Source organism: Pongo pygmaeus, chromosome 14 (genome assembly GCF_028885625.2).
Source record: "Pongo pygmaeus isolate AG05252 chromosome 14, NHGRI_mPonPyg2-v2.0_pri, whole genome shotgun sequence".
NCBI classification, from domain to species: domain Eukaryota; kingdom Metazoa; phylum Chordata; class Mammalia; order Primates; family Hominidae; genus Pongo; species Pongo pygmaeus.
This window is the reverse complement of record NC_072387.2, coordinates 82,039,561-82,066,645: the sequence shown is the minus strand read 5'-3', so window position 1 is coordinate 82,066,645 and position 27,085 is coordinate 82,039,561. Positions and strand designations below refer to the sequence as shown.

The following is a 27,085-nucleotide window of genomic DNA, read 5'->3' as shown; positions in this document are numbered from 1 at the left end:
GAGAGGAAGGCGCTCCAGTTCCGGGTCAGGCCTTTCTCCCGCCTCCCTCGGCCTTAGCCATGGCGACTAGCAGCGGTGCTGGGGCGGCGGCGGCGGCCGCGGCGGCGAATCTGAATGCGGTGCGGGAGACCATGGACGGTGAGTGTCCGTTGCGCTCCCTCTACCTTGCCTGTCTTCCCAGAGCCAAGGCCCCCAGCCTGGGCGGAGCCTGGGGAGGACTTCAGGTCCCCTTAGTGCCCCAAACGGCATCTTCCAAGATCTTTGGTAGGGACCTGCCAGGGCCGCAGGGCTGATGGCCCTATCCCTTGAGAGTTGTCTCCGCCGCTGCGTAGTTTGTCGCCCGCGCTAGGCGTTGCGGCCCCCTAGTCAGCCGGTTGCGCACCGCGTCCCTCTCGCGCGAATGCCGCGCCCCCTCTATCCCGCGTCCCAGGTCCGCCCTACCGGCCGGATCTCCTGCGGTGACGGCGCCACGCCCACCCCACCCAGTACACCCGTTCCCTCCTGCGTACCGCGTCCCACCCGATTCCCGCGCAGGGCGCTTCGGGGGTCCCCAAGGTTGGGATCCCGGCGGGGACAGGGGCCAGGTGTTTGGTCACCGCTATGCCTCCTGTTCTTCGCACTTAAGTAGGCGCCTTTAATATCCTGCGAATGAACAAGTTCCCCTTTCGTCCTAATTATCCTAGTTTCCTCTTGAAGCGGGTGACGCCAGTGCCCAAGTGCTATGGTGTCGCCTGTTTTCGGCCCCGGAGGCACGTGTGTGTGAAGCCTACGCAAGCGTTGCAGAACACGAAATTAGTGTCTTGCGGTTACCCTCTGTCCACCTCTAATGTCGGTTCTGCCACTTTATGCCCCTGTGGTGAGCTTGGACTAGATATTTAAACATCATTGAGCCTGTTTAGTTGTTTTTTTTTTTTTTTTTTGCTGTAAAATAAAACCCTACCTCCAAGAGTTGTGAATATTTAAATAAGACAACCGTGTAAAAACATACCAAAGATGATCAATTATTTTTATATTATTTCAAATGGCCTCTCTCGTAGTCTTCTTTCTTTGTCTCCTTTTTACTCACATCCACCTGTATTGAGTGTTTGATCCATGTTGTCATTTGCAGTGGGCCTAGACGTTTTCCAGGGTCTACTCACGTCAGCTTCCCTCTCTGTTAAAAAATAATCCTATGAAATTCTGACTGCTGTATCTCTCTCTCCTTCACCGTAAGCTCTTTTTTTCTTTTTTGAGACAGAGTCTTGCTGTGGTTGCCCAGGCTGGAGTGCAATGGCGCAACCTCGGCTCACTGCAACCTCCGCCTCCCGGGTTCAGGCGGTTCTCCTGCCTCAGCCTCCGGAGTAGCTGGGATTACAGGTGCCCCCCACCACACCCGGCTAATTTTTTGTATTTTTAGTAGAGACGGGGTTTCCCCATGTTGGCCAGGTTGGTCTCGAACTCCTGACTTCAGGTGATCCACCCGCCTCGGCCTCCCAAAATGCCAGGATTACAGGCGTGAGCCACCATGCCCGGCCTCATTTTCTTATATAGCACCTGCAGAGGGGCTGCTGGCTTTTTCCGCACTGGTTCTGGTTTTCTTTTCAAAGAATTACACTTTCAGAGCCTTTGCATCTAATTTTTCACTTGTTCAGTATCTACCTTGCTGTTTTTCTGAGAATGTTACTCTTAATATTCAGCCTATTTTTCTATCCTTTTCAGTGTATCAACACTTAATAGTTTTATTTTGTAAGTGGATTTATGTATGAATATATATATGTGTGTGTGTATATATATATATATATATATAAATTTACTATCTTGTGTATTTCCTTGGAAAAAGAGTATAAGACCTCACTTCTAGCCTATTTTCTTATGTTAGCTGTACTTAGGTTCCTTATGTGTATGGCTGCAGGATCCCATTTGAATAGAAAACTCACATTTTCTCTGGTGGAACCACTGATGTACAATTGAGAACTGATGGTTTGTGTTGGCTGCATCATCAAGATCTCGTCTGAGAAAACTTGGTGTGAATTAATGAAGATTATAGAGAGAGTAAGAACACGAAAAAGTGAAGTAAAACAAAAAATGAAGGAGAGGGGATGTGGTGTTACACAGTATTTAAATCAACCCGTGAGATCAAAAGTGAAATTTTCAAAACTTTTTGAATACCATTTCTCCCCTCAATGGCAGCATTTGTGAACCCCCCTTTAAGTCATGAATTGCAGAACTCTTGGCTACATTTGCATTTTGATCATGAAATGAAAGGATTTTGTTAAAGACATGGGAGGAAGCAGGCTGACTTTCTATTAATAAATTATCTGTGCACCTCACTCTGAAAAGAGCTGTCTCTGCTTATTTAAAATAAGGCCTGCATAAGATCTCTGCTTTCATCCTTATATCCCTAAAATTCTACACACTTAAAATAGTCGTGCCTTTTCAACAACACCCCCCACCAACCCACTGTGTATGGCTGCCTCCTTTGCTTTTCAGCTTTTTGATATGTTAGGTACTCTATATTGATTGCTTTTTATACTTTAATTTTTATTTTCCTCTAAAATCGTCCTGTGCATCTGAATTTTAATTTTGATGATTATTCCTTATGAGAGGCTTTATCATAGCACTACTTTTTTTTTTTTTTTTTTTTTGAGACCGAGTCTGGCTGGAGTGCAGTGGCGTGATCTTGGCTCACTACAACCTCCGCCTCCCAGGTTCAAGCTGGGGATGGGAGCCAATTCTCCTGCCTCGGCCTCTGGAGTAAGTGGGATTATAGGCGCCCACCACCACACCCAGCTAATTTTTGTATTTTTAGTAGAGACAGGGTTTCACCATGTTGGCCAGGCTGGTCTCGAACTCCTGACCTCAGGTGATCCACCCGCCTCAGCCTCCCAAAGTGCTGGGATTATAGGCGTGAGAGAATCTATGGTATATAGATTCCATTTGACTAGCACTGCAAGGCAGTGCCAGCAAAACAGTCCATGCTACCACCATCAATCCAGTTGCACATTTGAGAAAGAAATCTAGAAGTCAATCTTGCTTTCTCACTTCCTCTGCCTCCTGTTCTTCACTAAGCCCTTTCAATTCTTGACTCATTTCAGGTCGGCTAAATATCTCCTGTTCATACTACCCGCCAGTCTTTTATCAAAATTGTGATATAACTGGACTTTTTAAAGATTCATTTGATACTCAGCCAAAAAGTCATTAAAATACAAATTTGATTTTTTTATGTTCCTATTTTATAGCATCCAGTAGCTTTCCACAGTTCTAAGATCTTCACTAGGACTTACCTCATATTTTATACCCATTCACCCTGTTAATTACATTGCCTTCACAATAGCAGTTCAGGTCTGTGAATTTACCAAGTTCCCTCTACTGTAGGAACCATCACACAAGCTGTTTTCTTTGCTCTCACCCATCACCCTTCCTCCTGCCTCTGTATTAGTCTGGTTGATTTCTACTCACTTTTGATGTCTAAGTGTAATTGTCCCTTCTTCAGACAAGTCTTTGCTAAACACTGTGTCCCTCCAAACTTGGTAAGATGCCCTTGTAATTTGTTTCAGAAGTATTCCACTCTTTCTTTATTTTACTTATATCTGGAATCAGTTATTACTTTAATATCTCTCTCTCCTCCTGGACTAATATCTGTGAGGACTGGGACCATATATACCTTGTTCATAACTGTGTTTGCAGCAGTAGCATAATAGGCACAAAATACATATAGTTACAAGTTGATTATCTCTCGTCCAAAAACCTTGGGACCATGTTTTGGATTTCAGATTTTTTTTTTTTTAATATTTTCACATACATAATGAGATATCTTGGGGATGGGACCCAAGTCCAAACACAGAATTCATGTGTGTTTTATATATACCTTATACACATAGCCTGAAGGTAATTTTGTTTTTTTCCCTCAGGGATGCTGAATGAACTGTGTATTGTGCACCTGCATTTTGACTTTGATCCATTATATGAGGTGTGGAATTTTCCACTATGGTGTTATGTCAGTACTTAATAAGTTTTGGATTTTGGAGCATTTCACATTTCAGATTTTGGGACTAGGAGTGTTCAACCTGTACTGATTATATGGTAGGCACTAAAGAAATAGTTTTTGATTACAGGCGATTTGTGAAAATAGGAAGTAAAAATAGGTGTCCGTTTGGAAAGAAGGCTTAAAGAAGAAACCAGAAATGAGATGGACTAAGAAAACAGCATTGAGTTATATGAAGGGAGGATAAAAGGCAGAGAAGAAAAGCAAGAACAAAGGCATGAAGTCAGGAATAAGCATAGCCTTTATGTGTGGGGGTCTACCATGAAGAGAACAAACTGGAAACTGGAGAGAGAAGGGAGAGAATCAACTGAAAAACTGTTAGAAGCATCATAGAATTCATCAAGGTGACTGGTGATTAAAAAGTTTAATACGTAGTGTTCCAGTATACTGATGGTAACCACTTCGAATGTACAAGGGCTAAGTAGAATCCATTTAGGAAGACAGTCAAAAATAAAGTGAAGATTCAATATGGTAGATTGAGCACTTGCTGAAACTCTTAAGCATATAAAAAAATAGGAAATAGTAAGAAAATATAATTATCAGGATAGACCTGTTCAAAAGCAAGAAGGGAAGTCTTCATTGATTAGGAAGAGAGAGGTTCCCCCCCAAAAGAAAGGAGCAGATAGGAACCACAGCAGGCAATTGTCAGGAATAGAACCTGACAAAGCATGCTACCCTGCCTCACTGAAGTTGGGAGTCAGAAATGTGCCATTTGTCCCAGCCAGAGATTGAGAAGCACCATCCATGTGTTTTTTGGATCTGGACCCAAAATACTACAAGGCCTGATCTAGAGGCCTAAGGCTAGGGTACGGCTTCCTATCTTAGAATGGGCCACCAGTCCAGGACACCTAAAATAAATCTATGGAAGATGAGTTTTCAGCCAAGAATGACAAAGCACCTAAGGTAGATGAAAAACATGAGCAACTAACATGGAAAATGAAAAAGAGGGAAAGTGGTAGTAACAGGGAACTCTTTTTTATTGAGCCCTACCGTATGCCAGCCAAGCACCATTCCAAAGGACTGCAAGGCAGTGTCAGCAAAACAAATGGATACCATTCTAAGTGTATCCTTTAATTCTCACACTAATCCTTTAAAATAGGTACTCTTATTATCCTCACTTTCGAGAATGGTGAAATAAGGCACGGAGAGAGTAACTTGCCTACTAAATACTACAGCTAGAATTTGAACACAGGTAGTCTGGCTCTAGAGATCACACTCCTAACCACTGTCTTTTGCTGCTTGCTTATACTTCAAGAAATAGAGATAATAGAGCAATCTCAAATACAGTTTAAGAATATAGCCTTAAATAGATGAAGGCAGGAACAACAGCTGTGAAATTAGTCACTATAAATAAGCATTTAGTTATATAACAAGTGATTATGGGGAGAAATTAGAAATCTTGAAAGCTATTGAAATAAATTTGAAATAAATTCAGCAGATAATATGAATAACAGGCTGCATACAGCTGAAGAGCAAAGTATCAGTAAATTGGAATATCAAAACTGAAGAAATGAAAATGGGAAGAGCTGTCATCTTCCAGCCAAGATGGAGTAACAGAGATTAGATTTATGCTTCTACTTGAAACAACCAAGAAAACTCAGGTAAAGCATACAGAACAATGGTTTTCAAGACACTGGACATCAGGCATCAGAGTACAGTGATCCCTTAGAGACAGGAAACAAGCAAAGGGATTTCTTGGGTTGCCCCAGCTCACTGCCTTCAGAGAGTTCCAGGCCTCAGTATAGCAGGGAGAACCCAGGCGGAACCCAGTGGACACACTGAAGTGAGTAGGAGGAGTTTAGAAGACCTGGGAGACCAAGGCAGGTAGAGTTTGAATAACAGTACCTGAGAGGGGAGAACTGCACAGAAAGAATGCTGGAGATCTGTAGAAGTGTCCCCCTTAAGTATTCAGAGCATTGATTAGCAGATGTGTGAGGAAAGTACTCAGAAAGCTGGGAGGGAACCAGCTAGAAGGATTAGAGTGAACCGTGCACCATGCTTACACAAGGCTGAGGATAGTGCCTATAACTACCAGCCAGAATGGAAATCTTTGTAATTCATGAGACATTGGATACAGTACTCAGAATTCTTACCTCAATCGTAAGGGGAATAATTAGCCCTACGCTAAACAGGGCTCTGGTCCTGCCTAACAGATCTAAGAAGTAATACCCGAAAGGATCAAACCATTTCCAGATAACGGTATCTCATTATAAAGCTCAAGAATATAGAAATACAAAAATATCTGGTACCTAAGTAAAATTCTAAGTACATGGCATCCAATCAAAGATTACCAGGTATGCAGGGCAGAACAGTATGACCCATGATGTGAAAAATTCAGTCAATTGTAACGAACACCCCCCCGATCACACAGATGTTAGAATTAGCAGACAAGGGCATCAGAACTGTACTCCATATCTCCAAAAAGTTTAGTAGAGGCATGGAAGACTTTTTTTTAAGACTCAAATTGAACTGCTTTTTTTGTTTGTTTTTTCTTTTGAGACAGAGTTTTGCTCTTGTTGCCCAGGCTGGAGTGCAATGGCGCAATCTCGGCTCACCGCAACCTTTACTTCCCGGGTTCAAGTGATTCTCCTGCCTCAGTCTCCCAAGTAGCTGGGATTACAGGCATGTGCCACCTTGCCCGGCTAATTTTGTATTTTTAGTAGAGATGGGGTTTCTCCATGTTGGTCAGGCTGGTCTTAAACTCCTGACCTCAGGTGATCTGCCCACCTTGCTCTCCCAAAGTGTTGGGATTACAGGCATGAGCCACTGCGCCTGGCTCAAATTGAACTTCTAGGGATGAAAGTGAATATCTGATATGGAAAAAATGGGAGGAACCTATCTCATGAACATGATAAATACTATAAGAATTTTCAGAAAGACTTAGACTTAAATTAATCGGTGACTAAATATTGATAACTTGTCCATTCTTCCCAAAATAATATGTAGTTTTTATACAGTTAATCAGAATCCAGTTGGAATTTGTTTTTAGAACTGATAAAAAATGTTCAGTTCATCCAAAGAATAAAAGGGCTTATATAAATGAAAGATGACAACGGAATGTTTACCCTACTACATGCAATATAAAGTTAGAAATTAAATGGTTGCCCTTACAAAAGATAGACATGTAACAAATTTGTAAGTATATGGGAATTTACTATGAATAAGGGTGGCATCTCAACTGGGTGGGGAAAACTTAGGTCAGTCAATAAATTTTACTGGGGCAACTGGCTCATTTCTGGGAGGAAAAGTTAGATCCTATTTTCCACCCAAACTCTAGGGAGATAAATACTTATGGGGGGTATTGGGAAATAAACTTTAAAGTGCTGGAAGAGAACACTGGTGGATATAATCTTATCATGGGGAATAACTTTCTAAGCATAATGCCAAGGGGAAATGATATAGGAAACAATAGATAATATGTTGACAGTTGTCTTAAAATATTCTAAATACTCTCTGGGAAGCAATCATAAAACAAAATTCAGTGGAACCGGTGTACTTACAACCTGTAATGGAAGGGATTCTGAAAATCACTTTGGAAACCAAGTTTCTCTGAGCTTCTCATGTTAAAGACAAAGAGTTCTATCAACTACAATAAAATGCAGTACTATACAAATGAAGTTTAAAAACTATAAGGTTTCATTTTTATTATTAGATTTAACAGACATGATTATGCTATCAAATTGTTATAAAAGTTTCTAAACACTTTTAAAGCCTTAAATATGTACATTACCTTTTTTTGACTATTGTATGTCAGTTCAGCAAATTAAGTATGTATATTACTGACTGAGCAGTTCTACTTCTAGAAATTTATCCTAATGAAATAAAATTTAGTATGTACAGATTCTTATCAATATTATTTTAATGAGAGAAACATGAGAGCAGCCTAACTTTTAAAGTAACAGAGTAGCTAAGTATAGTGTTTCCATAAAATGGAATAATATGCGACTAGTTAAACTGCATTTTAAAAGAATACTAAAAAATAAGCAAGTGTTCAGAATTATCCTAAGTATGGTGGATACATGTTAGATATTAAACGAGTGCTAGAATATATAGCAAGATGTAAAAGGCAGTTATGTGAAGGGAAGGTGTAAGTTTATATTTATATTTAAGTTTCTAAAACTAAAGGCAAGAAAGTATTACATGCAGATTTCCAAAACCTGGGATGCTATGCTAATTCCTTGGTATTGTGCAGTGATATATAAATTAATGAAAGTACTCTATGCATATTTTTAAATGCTGTAAGCCTTAAGTTTTTTTTTTTGGTATCTTTTTTCAGTTCTGCTTGAGATTTCAAGAATTTTGAATACTGGCTTAGATATGGAAACTCTGTCTATTTGTGTACGGCTTTGTGAACAAGGAATTAACCCAGAAGCTTTATCATCGGTTATTAAGGAGCTTCGCAAGGCTACTGAAGCACTGAAGGTTGGAGATTCCTATTAGTTCATTCTAAATAAAGATGCTTTTATTTAGAAAAATGATTAATGATGAAGTTACGGGAAACATCCTGGTTAAACAAGGTTAAACTAACATCCAACACCACCAGAAGACCAGGAGCTTAATAGTGCATGTTCATATCATAAAAATTACTACTACCGGGCTGGGTGCAGTGGCTCACACCTGTAATCCCAGCACTTTGGGAGGCTGAGGTGGGCGGATCACGAGGTCAGGAGATTGAAACCATACTGGCTAACACAGTAAAGCCCCATTCTCTGCTAAAAATACAAAAAAATTAGCCGGGCGTGGTGGTGGGCACCTGTAGTCCCAGCTACTTGGGAGGCTGAGGCAGGAGAATGGCATGAACCCAGGAGGCGGAGCTTGCAGTGAGCCAAGATGGCGACACTGCACTCCAGACTGGGTGACAAAGCGAGACTCCGTCTCAAAAAAAAAAAAAAGAAAAATTACTACTACCATGGACCATGTTATGTTTTCCCAGAAGTCTCTGTTTTTACAATTGTGCTATTTGGTGAGTAAAATTGTGCCTGCTCCAGAAGAGGCATGTTCAGGTCCTAACCCCTGGTCCCAATGAATATGACCTTCTTTGCATATATAATCAAATTAAGATGAGATCATCTTGGATTAGGGTAGATCCTAACCCAATAATTGGTGGCCTTGTAAGACAAGAGAAATTTGGACGCAAATAGCCAAGGAAAATTAAGGATTTTCTGTGGCCACAAGAAGCTAGAAAGAGGCAAGGAAGGATATTCCCCTACAGCTGTCAGAGAGCGTGACCCAGCTAATGCCTTGGTTAAATATGTATAATAGGTATGGATTTCTGGCCTTCAAACTGTAAATAGATTTTTGTTGTTTTAACCCACCTGATATGTGGTTACTTTATTATGGCAGTCCCAGAAATCTGATACAGATTTTGGTACTGGGAAGTGGGGTGTTGCTGTAACAAATACTTAAAAGTGAGGATGTGGCTTTGGAATTGGGTATTGGATAGAGACTGGAAAGTTTTAAGGTGCTTGAAAGAAAAAGACTAGATTTCCTTGAAGAGGAACTGTTTGTAGAACTGTGAATGTTGAGGCAATTCTGGTGAGAGCTCAGAAAGAAGAGAAGAGAACTGTAGAGAAAACTTCAGGGTTTTTTTGAGACTAACATTAGGATCAGAATGTTGCTAGAAATATAAATGTTAAAAGCACTTTTAGTCAAGACCCAGATGGAAATGGGGAACATTTATTGGACACTAAAAGAAAGGTGATCTTTGTTAGAAAGTGACAGAATGGGCCAGGCACAGTGGCTTATGCCTGTAATCCCAACACTATGGGACGCCAAGGTGGGTGGATCACCTGATGTCAGGAGTTCAAAACCAGCCTGACCAACATAATGAAGCTCCATCTCTACTAAAAATACAAAATTAGCTAGGTGTGGTGGCACATGCCTGTAATCCTAGCTACTTGGGTGGCTGAGGCAGGAGAATCGCTTGAACCCAGGAGGCAGAGGTTGCAGTGAGCCAAGATTGCGATATTGCACTCCAGCCTGGGCAACAAGAGCGAAACTCCATCTCAAAAAAAAAAAAAAGAAAGTGACAGATTGTGGCTGAATTATGTTCTACTGTTGGAAGGAAAATAGAATATGTAAGCAATGAACTTGGATATTTCATTGAGGAAATTTCCAAGCAAATTGTGGAAGGTGTAGCCTGATTTCTTTTTGCTGCTTAATAATGTGACACAAATGAGCAATTGAGTAAGGACCTGCTAAGAGAAAAGGAACTAGCATTTGAGAATTTAGAAAATTCTTAGCCTCTCTGAATAACATGTTCTAGAGACAGGGCTAAGAGTGTGGCTAGACTTTTGTGAAGACATTAGGTATGTGATAGAGCCAGTCAACCATCTCAGCACAAACACTGCCAGCTTGGACAGGATGAAGTGAAAGAAGGCTGTCAGATTACTGGAATTCTTTAGAGAGGAAACTGGCTGATAGAGCTGCTCAGCTGAGGGCCCATGTGTTATCTTCAAGAAAAGGAAAAAGTGACTCCAAGAGTGCCTCAGAGACCAGGGGACTGCTGCTGCCACCAGGTTCCCAGAGGGCCACCTTTTTTCAAATTCAAATTAACCACCTTTTGATTGCTCAGATTGGCAACTAAAAACATGTCCTATTCTCTCTTCCACAGACTTTCTGATTTAAAAGCTTGTGATTTTATTTCCCTTTTTATATAGCACTAACTCACTTTGAATACTGAAACTTTAAGTTAGTTCATCTTAAAACTTGTCCAAAACATGGGCTCATAGAGACGGTCAATGGGGGGAAAAACAAACAAACAAATAAAACCTTCTGATACCTGATACAAAGTGACTTCTCTTTTTTCTTACCTTTAAGAAAACAACTATTTAAAACGTGCAATTTACATATCTTTCAGATTATTTTCCAATGAGTTCTTATTCTTTAGGTTTGTTTTTGTGCTTTTTAAAATCTCTTGATTATTAAATCTAACTAAAAAGGGTAAACCACATATGTAGAGCTAAAATGTGTCATAAAGAGAATATCCATGCAACCATCACTGCCAGCACCAGATAATCCCCCTTCTGCCCCGTCCCTAGTCACTAACCCCTCCCTCTTGCTCTCCCCTCCAGTAACTACTATCCTCACTTTTATAGTAGACTCTGTATTAGTCCATTCTTGAATTGATATAAAGAAATACCTGCCGGGTATGGTAGCTCAAGCCAGTAATCCCAGTACTTTGGGAGGCTGAGGTGGGCAGAGCACTTGAAGTCAGGAGTTCAAGACCAGCCTGGCCAACATAGTGAAACCCATCTCTACTAAAAATACAAAAATTGCCAGGCATTATGGCAGGCACCTGTAATCCCAGCTGCTTGGGAGGCTGAGGCAAGAGAATCACTTGAACCCAAGAGGTGGAGGTGGCAGTGAGCTAAGATTCACGCCACTGTACTCCAGCCTGGGCGACAGAGGAAGACTTCCTCTTAAAAAAAAACAAAAACAAAAAAACCTGAGACCAGTTAATTTGTAAAGAAAAGAGATTTAATTGGCTCATAGTTCTGCAGGCTGTATAGAAAGCATAGTGGCATCTGCTTTTGGGGAGGCCTCAGGAAGGTTACAATCATTATGGAAAGCAAAGGGGGAGAAGGCACGTCACATGGCAAAAGCAGGAGGAAGAGAGGGAGAGAGTGAAGTGCCACACAGTTTTATGTAACCATAACTCTTAAGAATTCACTCACTTTAGTGAGAACAGCACCAAGAGGATGGTGCTAAACCATTCATGAGGGATCTGCCCCCATGATTCAGTCAACTCCCACCAGGCCCCACCTCCAACTTTGGAGATTACATTTCAAGGTGAAATTTGGGTGGGGATGCACATCCAAACTATCATTCCCTCACTAGCCCTTCCCAGATCTCATGTGTTCTTCTCACATTGCAACATACAATCATGCCTTCCCAACAGTCCCCCAAAGTCTTAACTCATTCCAGCAATAACTCAAAAGTCCAAAGTTCTGAGACAAGGCAAGTCCCTTCCACCTATGAGCCTGTAAAATCTAAAACAAGTTGTTTACTTCCAAGACACAATGGGATTATAGACATTGGGTAAACATTCCCATCCCAAAAGGGGTAAATCAGCCAAATGAAAGAGGCTACAGGCCCCATACAAGTTCCAAATCCAGCAGGGTAGTCATTAAATCTTAAAGCTCCAAAACAATCTCCTTTGACTCTGTCCTACATGCAGGGCACACTGGTGGGAGGGGTATGCTCCCAAGGCCTTGAGCAGCTCTGCCCCTGTGGCTTTACAGGGTTAAGCCCCCACGGCTGCTCTCATGGGCTGGCATTGTTGAGTGTCTGCAGCTTTTCAAGGCTCAGGGTACAAGCTGTCAGTGGATCTACTATTCTGGTGTTGGAGAACGGTGGCCCTCTTCTCACAGCTCCATTAGGCAGTGCCCCAGTGAGGACTTTGTGTGGGGGCTCCAACCCCATATTTCCCCTCTGCACTACCCTAGTAGAGATTCTCCATGAGGGCTCCACCCCTGAAGCAGGCTTCTGCCTAGATACCCAGGCTTTTCCATATATCCTCTGAAATCTAGGTGGAGGCTGCCAAGCCTCAGCCCTTGTACTCTGTGCACCCACAGGCTTGATACCACATGAAAGTCACCAAGGCTTATAGCTTGGATCCTCTGAAGCAGTGTCCCAAGCTATACCTGGGCCACTTTGAGTCATGGCTGGAGCCAGAGTGGCTGGGATGCAAGGAGCAATGTCCCAAGGCTGTGGAGGGCTGTGGGGGCCCTGAGCCTGGCCCGTAAAACCATTCTATCCTAGGCCTCAGGGCCTGTAATAGGAAGGGCTGCCTCTTAGATCTCTGAAATGTTGTCTAGGCCTTTTACCCATTATCTTGTCTATCAGCACTTGCCTCCTATTTAGATTCAGAAATTTCTCTAGCAAGTGGTTGCTTTGCAGCCCCCTTGAATTCTCCTGAAAATGGGCTTTTCTTTTCTACCACATGGACAGGTTGCACATTTTCTAAACTTTTATGCTCTGCCTCCCCTTTAAGTATAAGTTCCAGCCTTAGGTTATTTCTTTGCTCATGCATCTGAGCATATGCTGTTAGAAGGAGCCATGCAACATGTTGAACACTTTACTGCTTAGAAATTTCTTCCACCAGATACCCTAAATCACTCTCAAGTCCAAACTTCCACAGATCCCTAGGACATGGACACAATGCAGCCAAGTTCTTTGCTAAAGCATAACATGCATGACCTTTGCTCCAGGTCCTGATCCTAGGCCTCAGAGCCTGTCATGGGAAGGGCTACGTCTTAGATCTCTGAAATGCTGTCTAGGCCTTTTACCCATTATCTTGGCTATCAGCACTTGTCTCCTATTTAGATATGGAGGTTTCTTTTTTAACTCAAACCTATGGCTTTCATATGGCAGAAAGAAAAATAACTGAATAACAAGAATAGCTAATATTTATATGAATACTTTTCTCATGCCAGACCATATGTTCTACAGGCTTTACTGGCATTATTTCCTCTATCATTATAACAGTGATTACTACAGTTTGAGCATTCCAAATCTGAAAATCCAGCATGCCCCAAAATCTGAAATACTTTGAGTACCAACATGACACTCAAAGGAAATCCTCACTGGAACATTTCAGATTTTCTAATTAGGTGTGCTCAGTCAGCAAGTACAGTCAGTCCTCTGTATTTGTGGGTTCTACATCCATGGATTCAACCAGCTGTGGATCAAAAATATTTGGGGAACAGGGTGAAGGATGGTTGTGTCTCTACTAAAAATGTACAGACTTTTTTCTTCTCATGATTCCCTAAACAATACAGGATAACAACTATTTACATAGTGTTTACATCGTGTTAGGTATCACAACGAATCCAGAGATGATGTAAAGTATATGGGAGGATACGTGTAGGTTATATGCAAATACTATACCCTTTTATATAAGGCATTTGAGCATCTGTGGACTTTAGTATTTGTGAGGTGGGGGAGATGGGGAGTCCTGGAACTAACAATTCATCATGGATACCAAGGGACAACTTTAATGCAAATTTTCCAAAATTTTAGGACATCTGAAATCAGAAACAGTTCTGGTCCCAGGCATTTCTGACAAGGGATACTTATCCTATGCTACTATTAGTAGTTCACTGCTAAGGAAACTGAAGCTTATGGTGACTAATTTACTTACCTCAAGAACTTTACAGTTAGTGATTGACCTGAGATTTGAACTTGGGCTCTCTGACTTCAGAGTTGTTTACTTAACTACTAAGTTTTCTCCTCCAGTAAAATCTCAAGAATACCTGAGCCAGCAGTTTAGGAAAAGATGAAGTCGTTATTAGAAACAAGAGTCCTTGGGCTTTAGCATGGGCACATTCCCTGACTTAATATTATCTAATAACTCTTTTAATAAAAATAAGAAAGAGTATTATAGTATTTTATCAGTGTATTTCCAAAATTTTTGAGGGAAAGATTTATTTAGTACAGATCTGCCACAACTGCAAGAGTTTTTGTTTTACTGTGCTTGAATTTGAAAGGGAATTAACATAATAGGAAGATATTTTTGTTTTGTACTGCAATTTGAGTGCATATAAGAGAACCAGAGTCAAAGAAACCTAGCTGAGGCGGGTGACTGACAAGTGCTTTGGCATAGCATTTTCTTAGGCAAAATATAAGCTATGATATTAGGATAGGCAGTTCAGAAATGCCAATTTAACATAGCTTTTTCAGCTTTTAGCATGCTAGTTATTCTGCATCCAGTGGGCCATAGTGAGATGTGGGAGGTAAAATCAGTAATTAAGATACACAGAATCAGAAAGTGTTGACTATTTGAATGGAAAATCTGTCTCTCACATACATGAAGCCTCTTAAAATGCATTTCTCCTATGATCTAGAAACAGTATACTAGCATCTCATTAAAACTAGGGTGTTTCAGCTAGGTGTGCTGGCTCACGCCTGTAATACCAGCACTTTGGGAGGCCAAAGCAGAAGGATCACTTCAGGCCAGGAATTTAAGACTGTCTTGGGCAACATAGTGAGACCCCATCTCTACAAAACATTTATTTTAATTAGCTGGGTATGGTGGTACACACCTGTAGTTCTGGTTATTCAGGAGGATGGCCTGAGCTCAGGCATTTGAGGCTGCAGTAAGCTGTGATTGTGCCACTGCACTCCAGCCTGGGCAACAGAGTGAAAACAACAACAGCAACAACTAGGGAGTTTCTAGCAAACAAGTGTTTATTAGAACTTGTTTTTTTGAAGTAATTTACATAATCTGTGTAATTTTTATGAAAGTAATGCATCCTTATTCTTTTAAGATATTTAATTCAGAAAATACAAAAAATAAAAAAAAAAAATCACTCAGGATTACCAAAGAGATAACCTGCAATAATGTTTGGTGAACATCATTCCAGATAGTATCATGCTATTTTAAAAATAAAGTGTTATACTTGATTTCAGTGAATTGAAAAAGAATAACTCATCAGTTTGCTTCTCCCTGGATTAAAGTCTTGTTCTCTCTTATTGCCATTTGGGACAGAGTTGGGGAGCTGGTGGGTTTAGAGATATACTGAGCCACATCTGCCTTTCCTTGACCACCCTTTTATTGGCTTTACAAGCATAAGGTTCTTCTCCTTGCCTTTTGTGGTTGCTGCTCATGAATTTTTTTGTCTCTCTTTTTTTTTTTTTTTGTTAATTTCTTTCGGTTTTAAAATTAAGATAAATTGTTCCTACTGTGTTCTATCTTTATCTAGAATTCCTGGTATTTAGAATTTATCTGTATGGTATTTATTGTCTCTTTTTTGGAATATGTAGAATAACAAATCAAGGGTATCTTGAAATGTTGCAAAAAACTGTTGGTCTGAGACATTACTTTTTTCTTTTGCTCTTTGGTTGACTATTTAGAAAACAGTAACTATTTTTTGTGAATTTTTTTGCTTTTTACTTCCACAGATTTGTATATTGATGTGGTCTAAGTCATTTATAGTAAGAGTAGCTAGCTATGTATCTCCCTAATTACATAAGTGACTCAACAGCCATAAATAGGCCACCTTGTACGCATCTCCCACAGCATAAATTGGACTGTTAATTAAGTGCATTTTATTAGTGATTCTTTATTGACATTGAATTTTTATATTACCTCCTTAGTTCTAGGATTTATGTGTAAGCAGTCATCTACATATTGTAATTTGAGAAGTTCTGAGCAAAACCTATTTTCCTGTATCTTCTATTTTAGTACCCCAGTGTCTTAAGTTATACCATTATGGTGAAGTCCTGTGGACTAAGCCTTGCTCTTTCTCTTACAGATGTCCTGTACTGTTACTAATACTTTAGTGTAAATCTGTGATGTGTCCCTGTGTAGGTAGGTCCTATAGAAAGGAGTTAGAAAGGTAAATGAATTAAAATACGAATACATATTTCTAAAATTAAACTTATTTAAAATTATATCTTTTTATATTGACATTAAGAAGTTTTTTAGGTAGGATAATAGTATGGTGATTTGTTTAAGTCTCTAGAAATAACGTATCAAAGCATTTATTGATGATATGGTATCTTGGAATTTCTTCAGAATCACCTGGGAAAGAATAGTAGTTAAGGATGTAGATGAGACAGGATTAGATAAGATGTTCATTATTCATCTTTTGGTCTTGTTCTCTCTGCCTTGTAGCATGAAAGGTCTTTTTCATTCTTAATCCCTATTACTAGAATAAAACACACAGAAACAGACAAACTAATGAAGTCTGTGGGAACAGGTCTGCCATAGGTTAATGTTTCAAGTAGCAGTATGTTTTTTGTGCTCTGAACTATTATTTTAGGTGATATAACTATTTTCCACTGTTAGCCTGTGGACTGTTAACTGTACATTCAAAAGGTAGTCCTGATGTATAGCAAAACATGAAAAGCACTGCATTACTGTGATAAAAGTGGTTCTGTTTTATGGGAAATACTTGTTTGTTAATGACAGTGCAGTATTGACAAATTTATCTTCATGATGCCTCTTTTTCCATGGTTTTATTGTAATGAATCTTACTTTCTTGTTCTAGGCTGCTGAAAATATGACAAGCTGACTTTCTGGAGAAATTCTGATGAGATATGTCAAGCTCTGCAAGAGGATTTGAAGATTGCATTGTCATTGAGAATGTACAATGAAATTACTGCATGCAGCAGTGTAGAAAAATTTTCCTTTTTAAAAGAATTATAAAACCATAGCTTTATAAATCAGTGGAAAGTGGCTTACAGAGAGAACTATCAGATGTGTTTACATCACATCTTATTCACTTTTTTTTAACAGCTCTAATGCTTTGGCATTGCTATGTTCATATTTATGTATTCCTTATTTATAGCTCTGATAGCTTTAATTTTCTAAGCAGTCTGTCTATCAGATGTGCACATCTGCTGTGCCAGGTTGAAGTATAGTGGAACCCATCAGTAGTAATGTGTAGTAGTTATGACTTGTTGACATTTCCATTATAAACTTTAATTTTGAATTGTTTATGCATTATAACTGTGGATTTATGTTGTATTGGGCTGAAAGTTGACAGGATTTCAGCCACCATTTGTGAATTTTGATTTAGATTCATTATGTATATCAGAATCTTGTTTTTTGAAATAAGAGCATGGAAAACATTTCTTGTAATCTGCTCTTGAACAAAGAATATTTAGTTTTTTAAACAGTTTGTTGGGCAGCTAATAGTGTGAACCAGGTCATTTTTGTATTGAGTGAAAAATCAAACTTTGAGAAACTTGGATTTTAAAAGTAATGACAATGCTTAGGTTAGTATTATTTGTAATTTGAATCATTTACATCTAATGAGAATGTTAGTTGAGAATGTTTTCTTAAAGTTTTATATCCTATAGAGGACTAAAAAAAAATTTGTAAAATGAAACAGCGAACATGCAAAATTCCTGTTTACTTTTATTATATAAAAGTAATTTTAGTGCTTACCTAATAAATCTTGAATAGTTATTTAATAAATTATTAGATGGGTGATGTGTTTCAAAAGATACTTGCTATTTTTTGAAGAAATAAGGATTTCCAGTCATTAAACAAAACTAAACAATCGAATGTTCTATATTAGGAATCTTAAGTATGGCTTTTTTTAAAAAACCGTCTTAACATCTTGATATCAAGGATTATAAGATGGCTTTTCAGAATTGTTTTGTTTGTCATTATTTTTGCCTTTAAAATTTGAACTCATCAAAGTGAAGATTCAAAAATAAATTTTAGAAAATGTAGAATAGTATTGATTATGTTCCTGTAATAGAATCTCAGTGGAGTTTTTTTGCAAAACTAATATGGATTTCATCTGATTTTATTATTTCTTAAATTTTAGATTTTATTGGGTACCATTTATAGGATTGTACAAGCATTCACTCTTTAGTAGCATTTTTTGTTTTTCAGACAAGCTGAAGTGGTTTTATTAAGATTTAGTAATATTTAAATAGCAACCTTCTCTGCTTTTTTTTTTTTTTTTTAAATATAGAATTTTGACCATTTTGACTTTTTAAATGCCTGGCATCTTTACCAAGTAAACTGGAAGATCTGTTACTGGTAGAACAGGTTGAGGAGACAGTAGGAATTTGTAAAAAGTCATTTGATTGATAATAAACACTACAAATACTATGTGTCATTTATAAAATCATAAAAAACACTTTTGTCAAGCTCCAAAATTTGTATATACTTCCAGGCCATAAGAGTTGATAGTATTATTTATGACTTTGTAGATTAAGTTATTTATGTATGAAACAAAGCAGGAAAATATATTGAGATGGGATCGTGTTTACAGAGGACTTCTTTAATGTGTCACATTTTTAAAATGTAAACATATATTTTTAATGCATACTTAAGTAATATTTAAGAAACTAAACAAAATAATGATACAATTGCAGTGTTGTGCTTGTTGTCAATGACAAAAATAAAACCACTTTGGTGGTACTGGCCTGTACTTTTGTTTTAATATATGCTTTTGTTAATTCAACTTGTGTTTCTATAGGGCAAAAATACAGAACATAAAATTTACCATTTTAACCTTTTTTTTTTTTTTTTTGAGATGGAGTCTCACTCTGTCACCCAGGCTGGAGTGCACTGGTATGATCTTGGCTCACTGCAGCCTTCGCCTCCTGGGTTCAAATGATTCTCCTGCCTCAGCCTCCTGAGTAGCTGGGATTACAGGCACCTGCCACCATACCTGGCTAATTTTTTGTATTTTTAGTAGAGGCGGGGTTTCACCATGTTGGCCAGGCTGGTCTCAAACTCCTGACCTCAGGTGATCTGCCTGCCTCAACCTCCCAAAGTGCTGGGATTATAGGCATGAGCTACAATGCCCTGCCCTTTTTAACCATTTTTAAGTTTCATAGTTCAGTGACATTCAGAATATTCTTACTGTATTGTAACTATCACTATTGTCCATCTCTTGAACTTTCTTATTATCCCAAACTGAAACTCTGTACCTGTTTAGCAATAACTCCCCATTGCTTCCTCCTCCCAGCCCCTGGTAAACAGTTTGCTGCTTTTATGTCAATGAATTTGACTATTCTGGATACCTCATGGAAGTGGAATCATATTTGTCCTTTTATGTTTGTCTTATTTTATGCAGCATGTCTCCAAGATCTATCCATGTTATAACATGTATCCAGATTTCCTCTTTAAGGATGAATATGTCTCTCATATATATACATGGGAGACAGGTATTCTTTTATATATATGGTGGACATTGGGTTGTTTCTACCTTTTGTCTATTCTGAAAAGGCTATTCACAGTAGCCACAATGTTATGGGCGTTGGTATACAAATGCTGTTCAGGTCCTTGTCAGTTCTTTGGAGTGTATACCCAGAAGTGGAATTGCCAGCTTTTAAACTTTTTTTTTAAAGTTTTACTTTAATTCCATAGGCATTAGAGAAAGAAGCGGACATGGTCAAGCTTTTTTTGGGAGTTGCTTTGCTAGCGACATGTAGGCTTGATTTGAGCAGGGAGAGGTTAGAAGCAGAGACTAGTTAGAACACTATGACAGTAACCCAGGCCTCAATGCTTACATCTGGGTAGGTTCAAGACACATTACAAAAAATAAAAAACATGGGACTTAATGGCAGGTTATGGGGAAAATAGAAAAGAAAATAAGGTGACTGAGTTTCTAAGCCTGGGTAACGAAGATATTATCAGCAAATGGAAATCAAGAAGGGAATATAATTTTCCCGGAAAAAAAATGATTTTAATTTAAAGAATATTGCGTTTAACATGTATATTAAATCTTAAACCTTGCCAATCTTCCAAAGACCATTGCCCATCTCCATGTTTTTGTCCTACAGCATTACCACTCTCTAACATAGTATACAATTTACTTAGTTATATCTATTAATATAAACAAATATACCTCTACCTGAGAGTCCCACGGGGCGGGGATATTTCTGTGTTTCCATCGGTGTATCTTAAGTATCTTGAACAGTGCCTAGCACATAATAAATGCTCAATAAATACATGTTGGCTGAATGAATGGATAGACTGGGCATCCAGGAAACAACATGTACCACGTGGTTGAAAATAACTAACATTGAGAACTTGCTGCATGCAAGGCACTGGTTTTGGTGCTTTTAATAGATCAAATTGTTTAAACTTTAGTCTTAACAGCAACCACAAGAGATAGATAGCATCATCCTATTATAGGTCAGGAAGCTGAGGCACAAAGTGCTATACAACTTAAATCTCAGAAGTGGTAGAGCCAGGATTTGAACCTTGGTAAATTGAGTCTGGAGCCCACACACCTTAGTGCCTGTTACTATACATCATCTCATGGGATGAAGAGGCACAACTGGAGAAGGAGATGAAGGAGATTGAAAATCAGGTGTCTGAAGTGGTAGTTGAAGCTCTGGATGTAGATGCTGAGAATTTAATAGAAGACTAGTGACAGATGCTTCTCTTTCCCAGGATTGTCCCATTCTTAGGGAATATACCATTGGTGATGGTAGGCTGGTGAAGTTTTGTAGCATCTCAGGAGATCTATATTACTGCTTTTTAATTACAACAATGTAAATAAATAACAGGTTAAAGTCATTCCCTTTCCAGAGATGCTATACTTGAGAAACCCAGTTCTAACAACAAAAAGATCTCACTTTTATGAAGTTCATTGTTGGGCTCGTATATACCAGACTGGAGTATTGTAAATGTTGTAAAAAAGATGGTGCATGTGGTGCTCGCTTTGGCAGCACATATACTAAAATTGGAACGATACAGAGAAGATTAGCATGGCCCCTGCACAAGGATGACATGCAAATTCGTGAAGCGTTCCATATTTTTAATTGCTTCTAAGAGAATAAAATACCTAGGAATCCAACTTAAAGGGATGTGAAGGACCTCTTCAAGGAGAACTACAAACCACTGCTCAACTAAATAAAAGAGGACACAAACAAATGGAAGAACATTCCATGCTCATGGATAGGAAGAATCAATATCATGAAAATGGCCATACTGCCCAAGGTAATTTATAGATTCAATGCCATCCCCATCAAGCTACCAATGACTTTCTTCACAGAATTGGAAAAAACTACTTTAAAGTTCATACGGAACCAAAAAAGAGCCCACATTGCCAAGACAATCCTAAGCCAAAAGAACAAAGCTGGAGGCATCACGCTACCTGACTTCAAACTACTACAAGGCTACAGTAACCAAAACAGCATGGTACTGGTACCAAAACAGAGATATAGATCAATGGAACAGAACAGAGCCCTCAGAAATAATACCATGTGTCTACAACCATCTGATCTTTGACAAACCTGAGAAAAACAAGAAATGAGGAAAGGATTCCCTATTTAATAAATGGTGCTGGGAAAACTGGCTAGCCATATGGAGAAAGCTGAAACTGGATCCCTTCCTTACACCTTATACAAAAATTAATTCAAGATGGATTAAAGACTTAAACGTTAGACCTAAAATCATAAAAGCCCTAGAAGAAAACCTAGGCAATACCATTCAGAACATAGGCATGAGCAAGGACTTCATGTCTAAAACACCAAAAGCAATGGCAACAAAAGCCAAAATTGAGAAATGGGATCTAATTAAACTCAAGAGCTTCTGCACAGCAAAAGAAACTACCATACAATGAACAGCCAACCTACAGAATGGGAGAAAATTTTTGCAATCTACTCATCTGACAAAGGGCTAATATCCAGAATCTACAAAAAACTCAAACAAATTTACAAGAAAAAACAACCCCATCAAAAAGTGGGCAAAGGATATGAGCAGACACTTCTCAAAAGAAGACATTTATGCAGCCAACAGACACATGAAAAAATGCTCATCATCACTGGCCATCAGAGAAATGCAAATCAAAACCACAATGAGATACCATCTCACACCAGTTAGAATGGCAATCATTAAAAAGTCAGGAAACAGGTGCTGGAGAAGATGTGGAGAAATAGGAACACTTTTACACTGTTGGTGGGACTGTAAACTAGTTCAACCATTGTGGAAGACAGTGTGGCGATTCCTCAAGGATCTAGAACTAGAAATACCATTTGACCCAGCCATCGTTACTGGGTATATACCCAAAGGATTTTAAATCATGCTACTATAAAGATGCATGCACACATATGTTTATTGTGGCACTATTCACAACAGCAAAGACTTGGAACCAACCCAAATGTCCATCAATGATAGACTGGATTAAGAAAATGTGGCACATACACACCATGGAATATTGTGCAGCCATTAAAAAAGATGAGTTCATGTCCATTGTGGGGACATGGATGAAGCTGGAAACCATCATTCTCAGCAAACTATTACAAGGACAGAAAACCAAATGCCGCATGTTCTCACTCATAGGTGGGAACTGAACAATGAGAACACTTGGACACAGGAAGGGGAACATCACACACCAAGGCCTGTCGTGGGGTGGGGGGAGGGCGTAGGGAAAGCATTAGGAGATATACCTAATGTAAATGACGAGTTAATGGGTGCAGCACACCAACATGGCACATGTATACATATGTAACAAACCTGCACGTTGTGCACATGTACCCTAGAACTTTAAGTATAATTAAAAAAAAAAAGATAGTGCATGTGACAGCCCTAAATAGCAGTCTCAGGAAATCTGTTAACAAGTGACATTGTCCATTAGAATAGGGCAGAATTTTTTTTTTTTTTTAACAGTCCAGAGGTCTTTTATTTTAACACCTAGTGTGCCATGAATTCATAGGGAATAGGCTCCAGCAGCTCAGACTCCTTCCCATTGGTTCTCACAAAGTGTGCTGCTCCGGGTGGAGCACGCTGGCGCTTCAGTTGCACCCAGGTACCTTTCTCTTTGGCTTCTTTTTCTGATAATTTTCCTTCACATGTTTCAAGAAGCTGTCTCAGCTCTTAGAGTACTTAATGTGCTCCTAGTTCTCTTGGCAAGGATCTTGCCCTTAACTTGTTTGTTGACAACACTGCCAGCAGCCTGCTGGATAACATTACAGACTCTTCCGGTTTTGCCATGGTAACACCTGAAGAGTAACCATTCCCTTGATGTCTACAATATCACCTTTCTTGTAGATTTCGCATATACGTGGCCAAAGGCACAACTCCATGTTTTCAAAAAGGCCTGGAGAACATATATCAGGTGCCTCTCTTCTTTCCCTTTGTGTTTGTCATTTTGGCGAATTATTGGAAGATGGCGGTTCTGGCCAAAAGGCCAGAATATTGAGGTATCTTATGGCTCCCCAGAAGTAGAGTGAACATGCATGCATGTTACATCAGAAGCAGTCCACACTATGACCTCCGATTACCTAAAGCAGTAAGTCGCCAGATGTACACTTGGAGAGTTATATGAAAAGCCTTTAAAGAGATCGTTCAGATAATTTTACTTTCACATATGTGGGAAAACTATTTCACCTGTTTTTTTAGAGGTGAATCGACCTACTCTCCTACCAGCAAATCGCCTTTTTATTGTAACAGTAATACCTTTATTTTGCATGTACTTTGAGAATTAAAATATCCATGACTACTTAAGTGGAAAACCAGCATTATTTCCCCATAGCTATAAAAATAATTAAAATTAAATACGGAATTATATCTTTGCTAGGTATTGTCTTTTAAAACTATGATTCTAACACCTACCTTTCCTTCTATAGAAAAGCAGATGAGCACCGGCACGGTGGTTCATGCCTGTAATCCCATCAATTTGGGAGGCCGAGGCTGGTGGATCACCTGAGGTCAGGAGTGCGAGACCAGCCTGACCAACATGGTGAAACCCCATCTACTAAAAATACAAAAATTAGCCAGGCATCATGTTGCGCAGCTGTAATCCTAGCTACTCGGGAGGCTGAGGCAGGAGAATCACTTGAACCTGGGAAGCGGAGGTTGCAGTGATCTGAGATCATGCCACTGCACTCCACTCCAGCCTGGGTGACAGAGTGAGACTCTGTCTTAAAAAAAAAAAAAAAAAAAAAAAAAAGTAAAGCAGATGAGCAAGTGTCAGAACACAACAGAACTGCATTTCCTCTAGATATCGCCAGAAGGATTAGAAGAGTATTGAAATCAACTTCTTCACTGTGATATTTAATGCATTTTAAATGCAATGTCCCTGTGTACCACCTCATTTCGTACCCATCCCATACTTTGGAAAACCATTATCTTAGATAATCCCCAAGATTCCTGTTGGCTCTCGTATAATTTAGTAGGCAGCTCAGGCTTTGGTGGCAGACAGGAGGCTTGGACTTGTTGTGCCCTCTCCAATCTGACAATAACAACACAACAGCTCACAGCATTGTGAAGATTAAATGGAGATGATGGATATAAAATCCATAGCATCCCACTTGGCACATAGTAGGAGCTTCATAAATGTTCAACTCCACTTTCTTTTGTATAAGTTAGACCTACCTAGTAACTTCATTTCAGGAGTGGCTCAGTGGTTGTGAAGTGACCTATTTAAGATGTACTCTTTTTTCTCATCAATAGAATTAGACTGAATGTTTTTATAAGTTGTCATTTTAATGTACTCATTTTTGGAAACATATAATATATTTAAATATAAGCATATACTGTGCTTATATAGGAAGGAAGATAAAGACACCATACTAATAAAAATGAAAGATTAGCATGTAGCTAAATTTTAGTGTCAAGACTTGCATAGCTAATTAGAGAAAGGAGCCCATGGGGATGAGAATGTGTTGGGAGAAGAAGTAAAGATTATGAATAAATTTTAAATCTCTATTTTCAACATAAAAAGAGCTCGTTGTTCTCAGTTGTTTCTGATAAACCCAAATGGGAATATCCATGATCTTTGTTCCTGCTGAACACCGAGAACCATCATGTAAAATAGGAGCAAACGGCTGGCTAAATGAAAGCTTCCTTGGAAGTCTACTGATGGAAAACTGCAGGGAGCTAGGGGCAGTCAGAGAAAAAGCTCTGTAAGATTTCATTTAAGCCCTGGATAAACACCATTCCTGCTTTCATCAGCTTTACCTAATAGAAATGGATTTTATCAATCAAGGCCAAGTTCAGAGACAATGAGAGAGAGGGAGGGAGGGAGGCGTTTTGCATGGAACAAAGACAAAAGTGTTTTAATTTCACAAAAATACCACCCGCGTTAAAATGCAAGACCCTGGGAGCCCTAGGGTTTTAGGAAAAACTGGTATTAACCTGACCTTTCAAGGTAGCAGACATTAGCATGACTTAGATACAAATAATTGTGATGAATTATGATGATCCCTGCATTGTCACTTTCATCAGTTTTGGAAAGGTTTCAGAATCTATGTTAAGATTTAGCAGTAAATGTGGTTAACTAGGGAGCCCCTAGGGGAACTAACGTGGGAGAGAGAAGCAGCTTTTTTTTTTTTTTTTTTTTTGAAAGGAGTCTTGCTCTGTCGCCCAGGCTGGAGTGCAATGGCACAATCTTGGCTCACTGCAACCTCCGCCTCCTGGGTTCAAGTTATTCTCCTGCCTCAGCCTCCCAAGTAGCTGCGATTACAGGTGTGAGCCACCACACCTGGCTAATTTTTGTATTTTTAGCAGAGACAGAGTTTTAGCATGTTGGCCAGTCTGGTCTTGAACTCCTGACCTCAGGTGATCTGCCTGCCTTGGCATCCCAAGTGCTGGGATTACAGGCGTGAGCCACCGTGCACAACCGGAAGATGCTTTCTCACTTGGGATTTCTCAGGTCTTCTCCCACTTTCAGCACTATGTGCCAAGCTTTGTTTCTCATAAATGCAGATCAGACATACTAAGACGTTACTTCCCCTCCTGGTTAGCCCCCATCACTCTAGAGAGATGCAAGTCCCAGAGGTACCATTTAACTTGAAGGAACGCAGCCCACTAGACAGCACAGGGTGGTAGGGGAGGGAGTGAGAGCAGTGGTAGGGGGGTGGGAGTGCAGGGTGGGGGATGAGGTCCTTTGAATTGTTTGCTGGTCCCATCACTCCTCTAAGTCACCTAACAAGACACCAGATCTTAGCATTGACTAAAGCCCATCTCATGATCCCTGAATAATAGGAACTATAGAGGAAGCACTCCTCTCTTTGGTTTTGCTTGCAGCTTGTCTTCAGCTTCCCATTTCAAAGGTTATTCACTTCCCCTCCTGGTTAGCCTCCATCACTCAGCTGTCAGGCAGCCTGTGCATTTTTCACAATCTAGCCCAGTAGGTAGATTCTAGACAGATAATGAATTCAGTCTGCACTATGCTGGAAACAAGGTAGGAAAAGGGTGCTATTACCATAGTTCTTCCAGAAAACCCAACTAGAATTAGCTTTTCATATACTATTCTAATGCATCTAATTCAACACAGCAGTCATGTGATCAAGTCTCACCCTCAAAGCAGGTATAAACTTTATAACTATTTTCTCTCAGAAAAATTACAGGCTGAATGTGGTGGCTCACGCCTGTAATCCCAACACCTGGGAGGCCAAGATGGGACGATTGCTTGAAGCCAGTTCAAACGAGCCTGCACAACAAAGTAAGAATCCATCTCTACAAAAAGTACAAAAAATTAGCTGGGCACAGTGGTGTGTGTCTGTAGTCCCAGCTACTTGACAGACTGAAGCATAAGGATTGCTTGAGCCTAGGAATTGGAGGGTGCAGTGAGCTATGATCATGCCACTGCACTCCAGCCTGGGCAACAGAGCAAGAACCTGTCTCCAAAACAT

General features: G+C 39.5%; 1 protein-coding gene and 1 non-coding gene across 2 annotated transcripts; both read left to right on the top strand.

The window, feature by feature from the left end:
* The first annotated feature begins 6 nt into the window (after positions 1-6).
* MZT1 (mitotic spindle organizing protein 1) lies at positions 7-18,921 on the top strand. The gene is made up of 3 exons (XM_054446988.2): positions 7-138; positions 8,301-8,446; positions 17,020-18,921. The coding sequence occupies exons 1-3, from the start codon at positions 60-62 to the stop codon at positions 17,041-17,043; spliced, it is 249 nt and encodes an 82-aa protein (XP_054302963.1). The 5' UTR covers positions 7-59; the 3' UTR covers positions 17,044-18,921.
* A 2,238-nt stretch (positions 18,922-21,159) lies between these two features.
* On the top strand, positions 21,160-21,266 carry LOC129012050 (U6 spliceosomal RNA). Its single transcript, XR_008493546.1, has one exon. It is a non-coding gene; the product is annotated as a U6 spliceosomal RNA (small nuclear RNA).
* Positions 21,267-27,085: the final 5,819 nt, after the last annotated feature.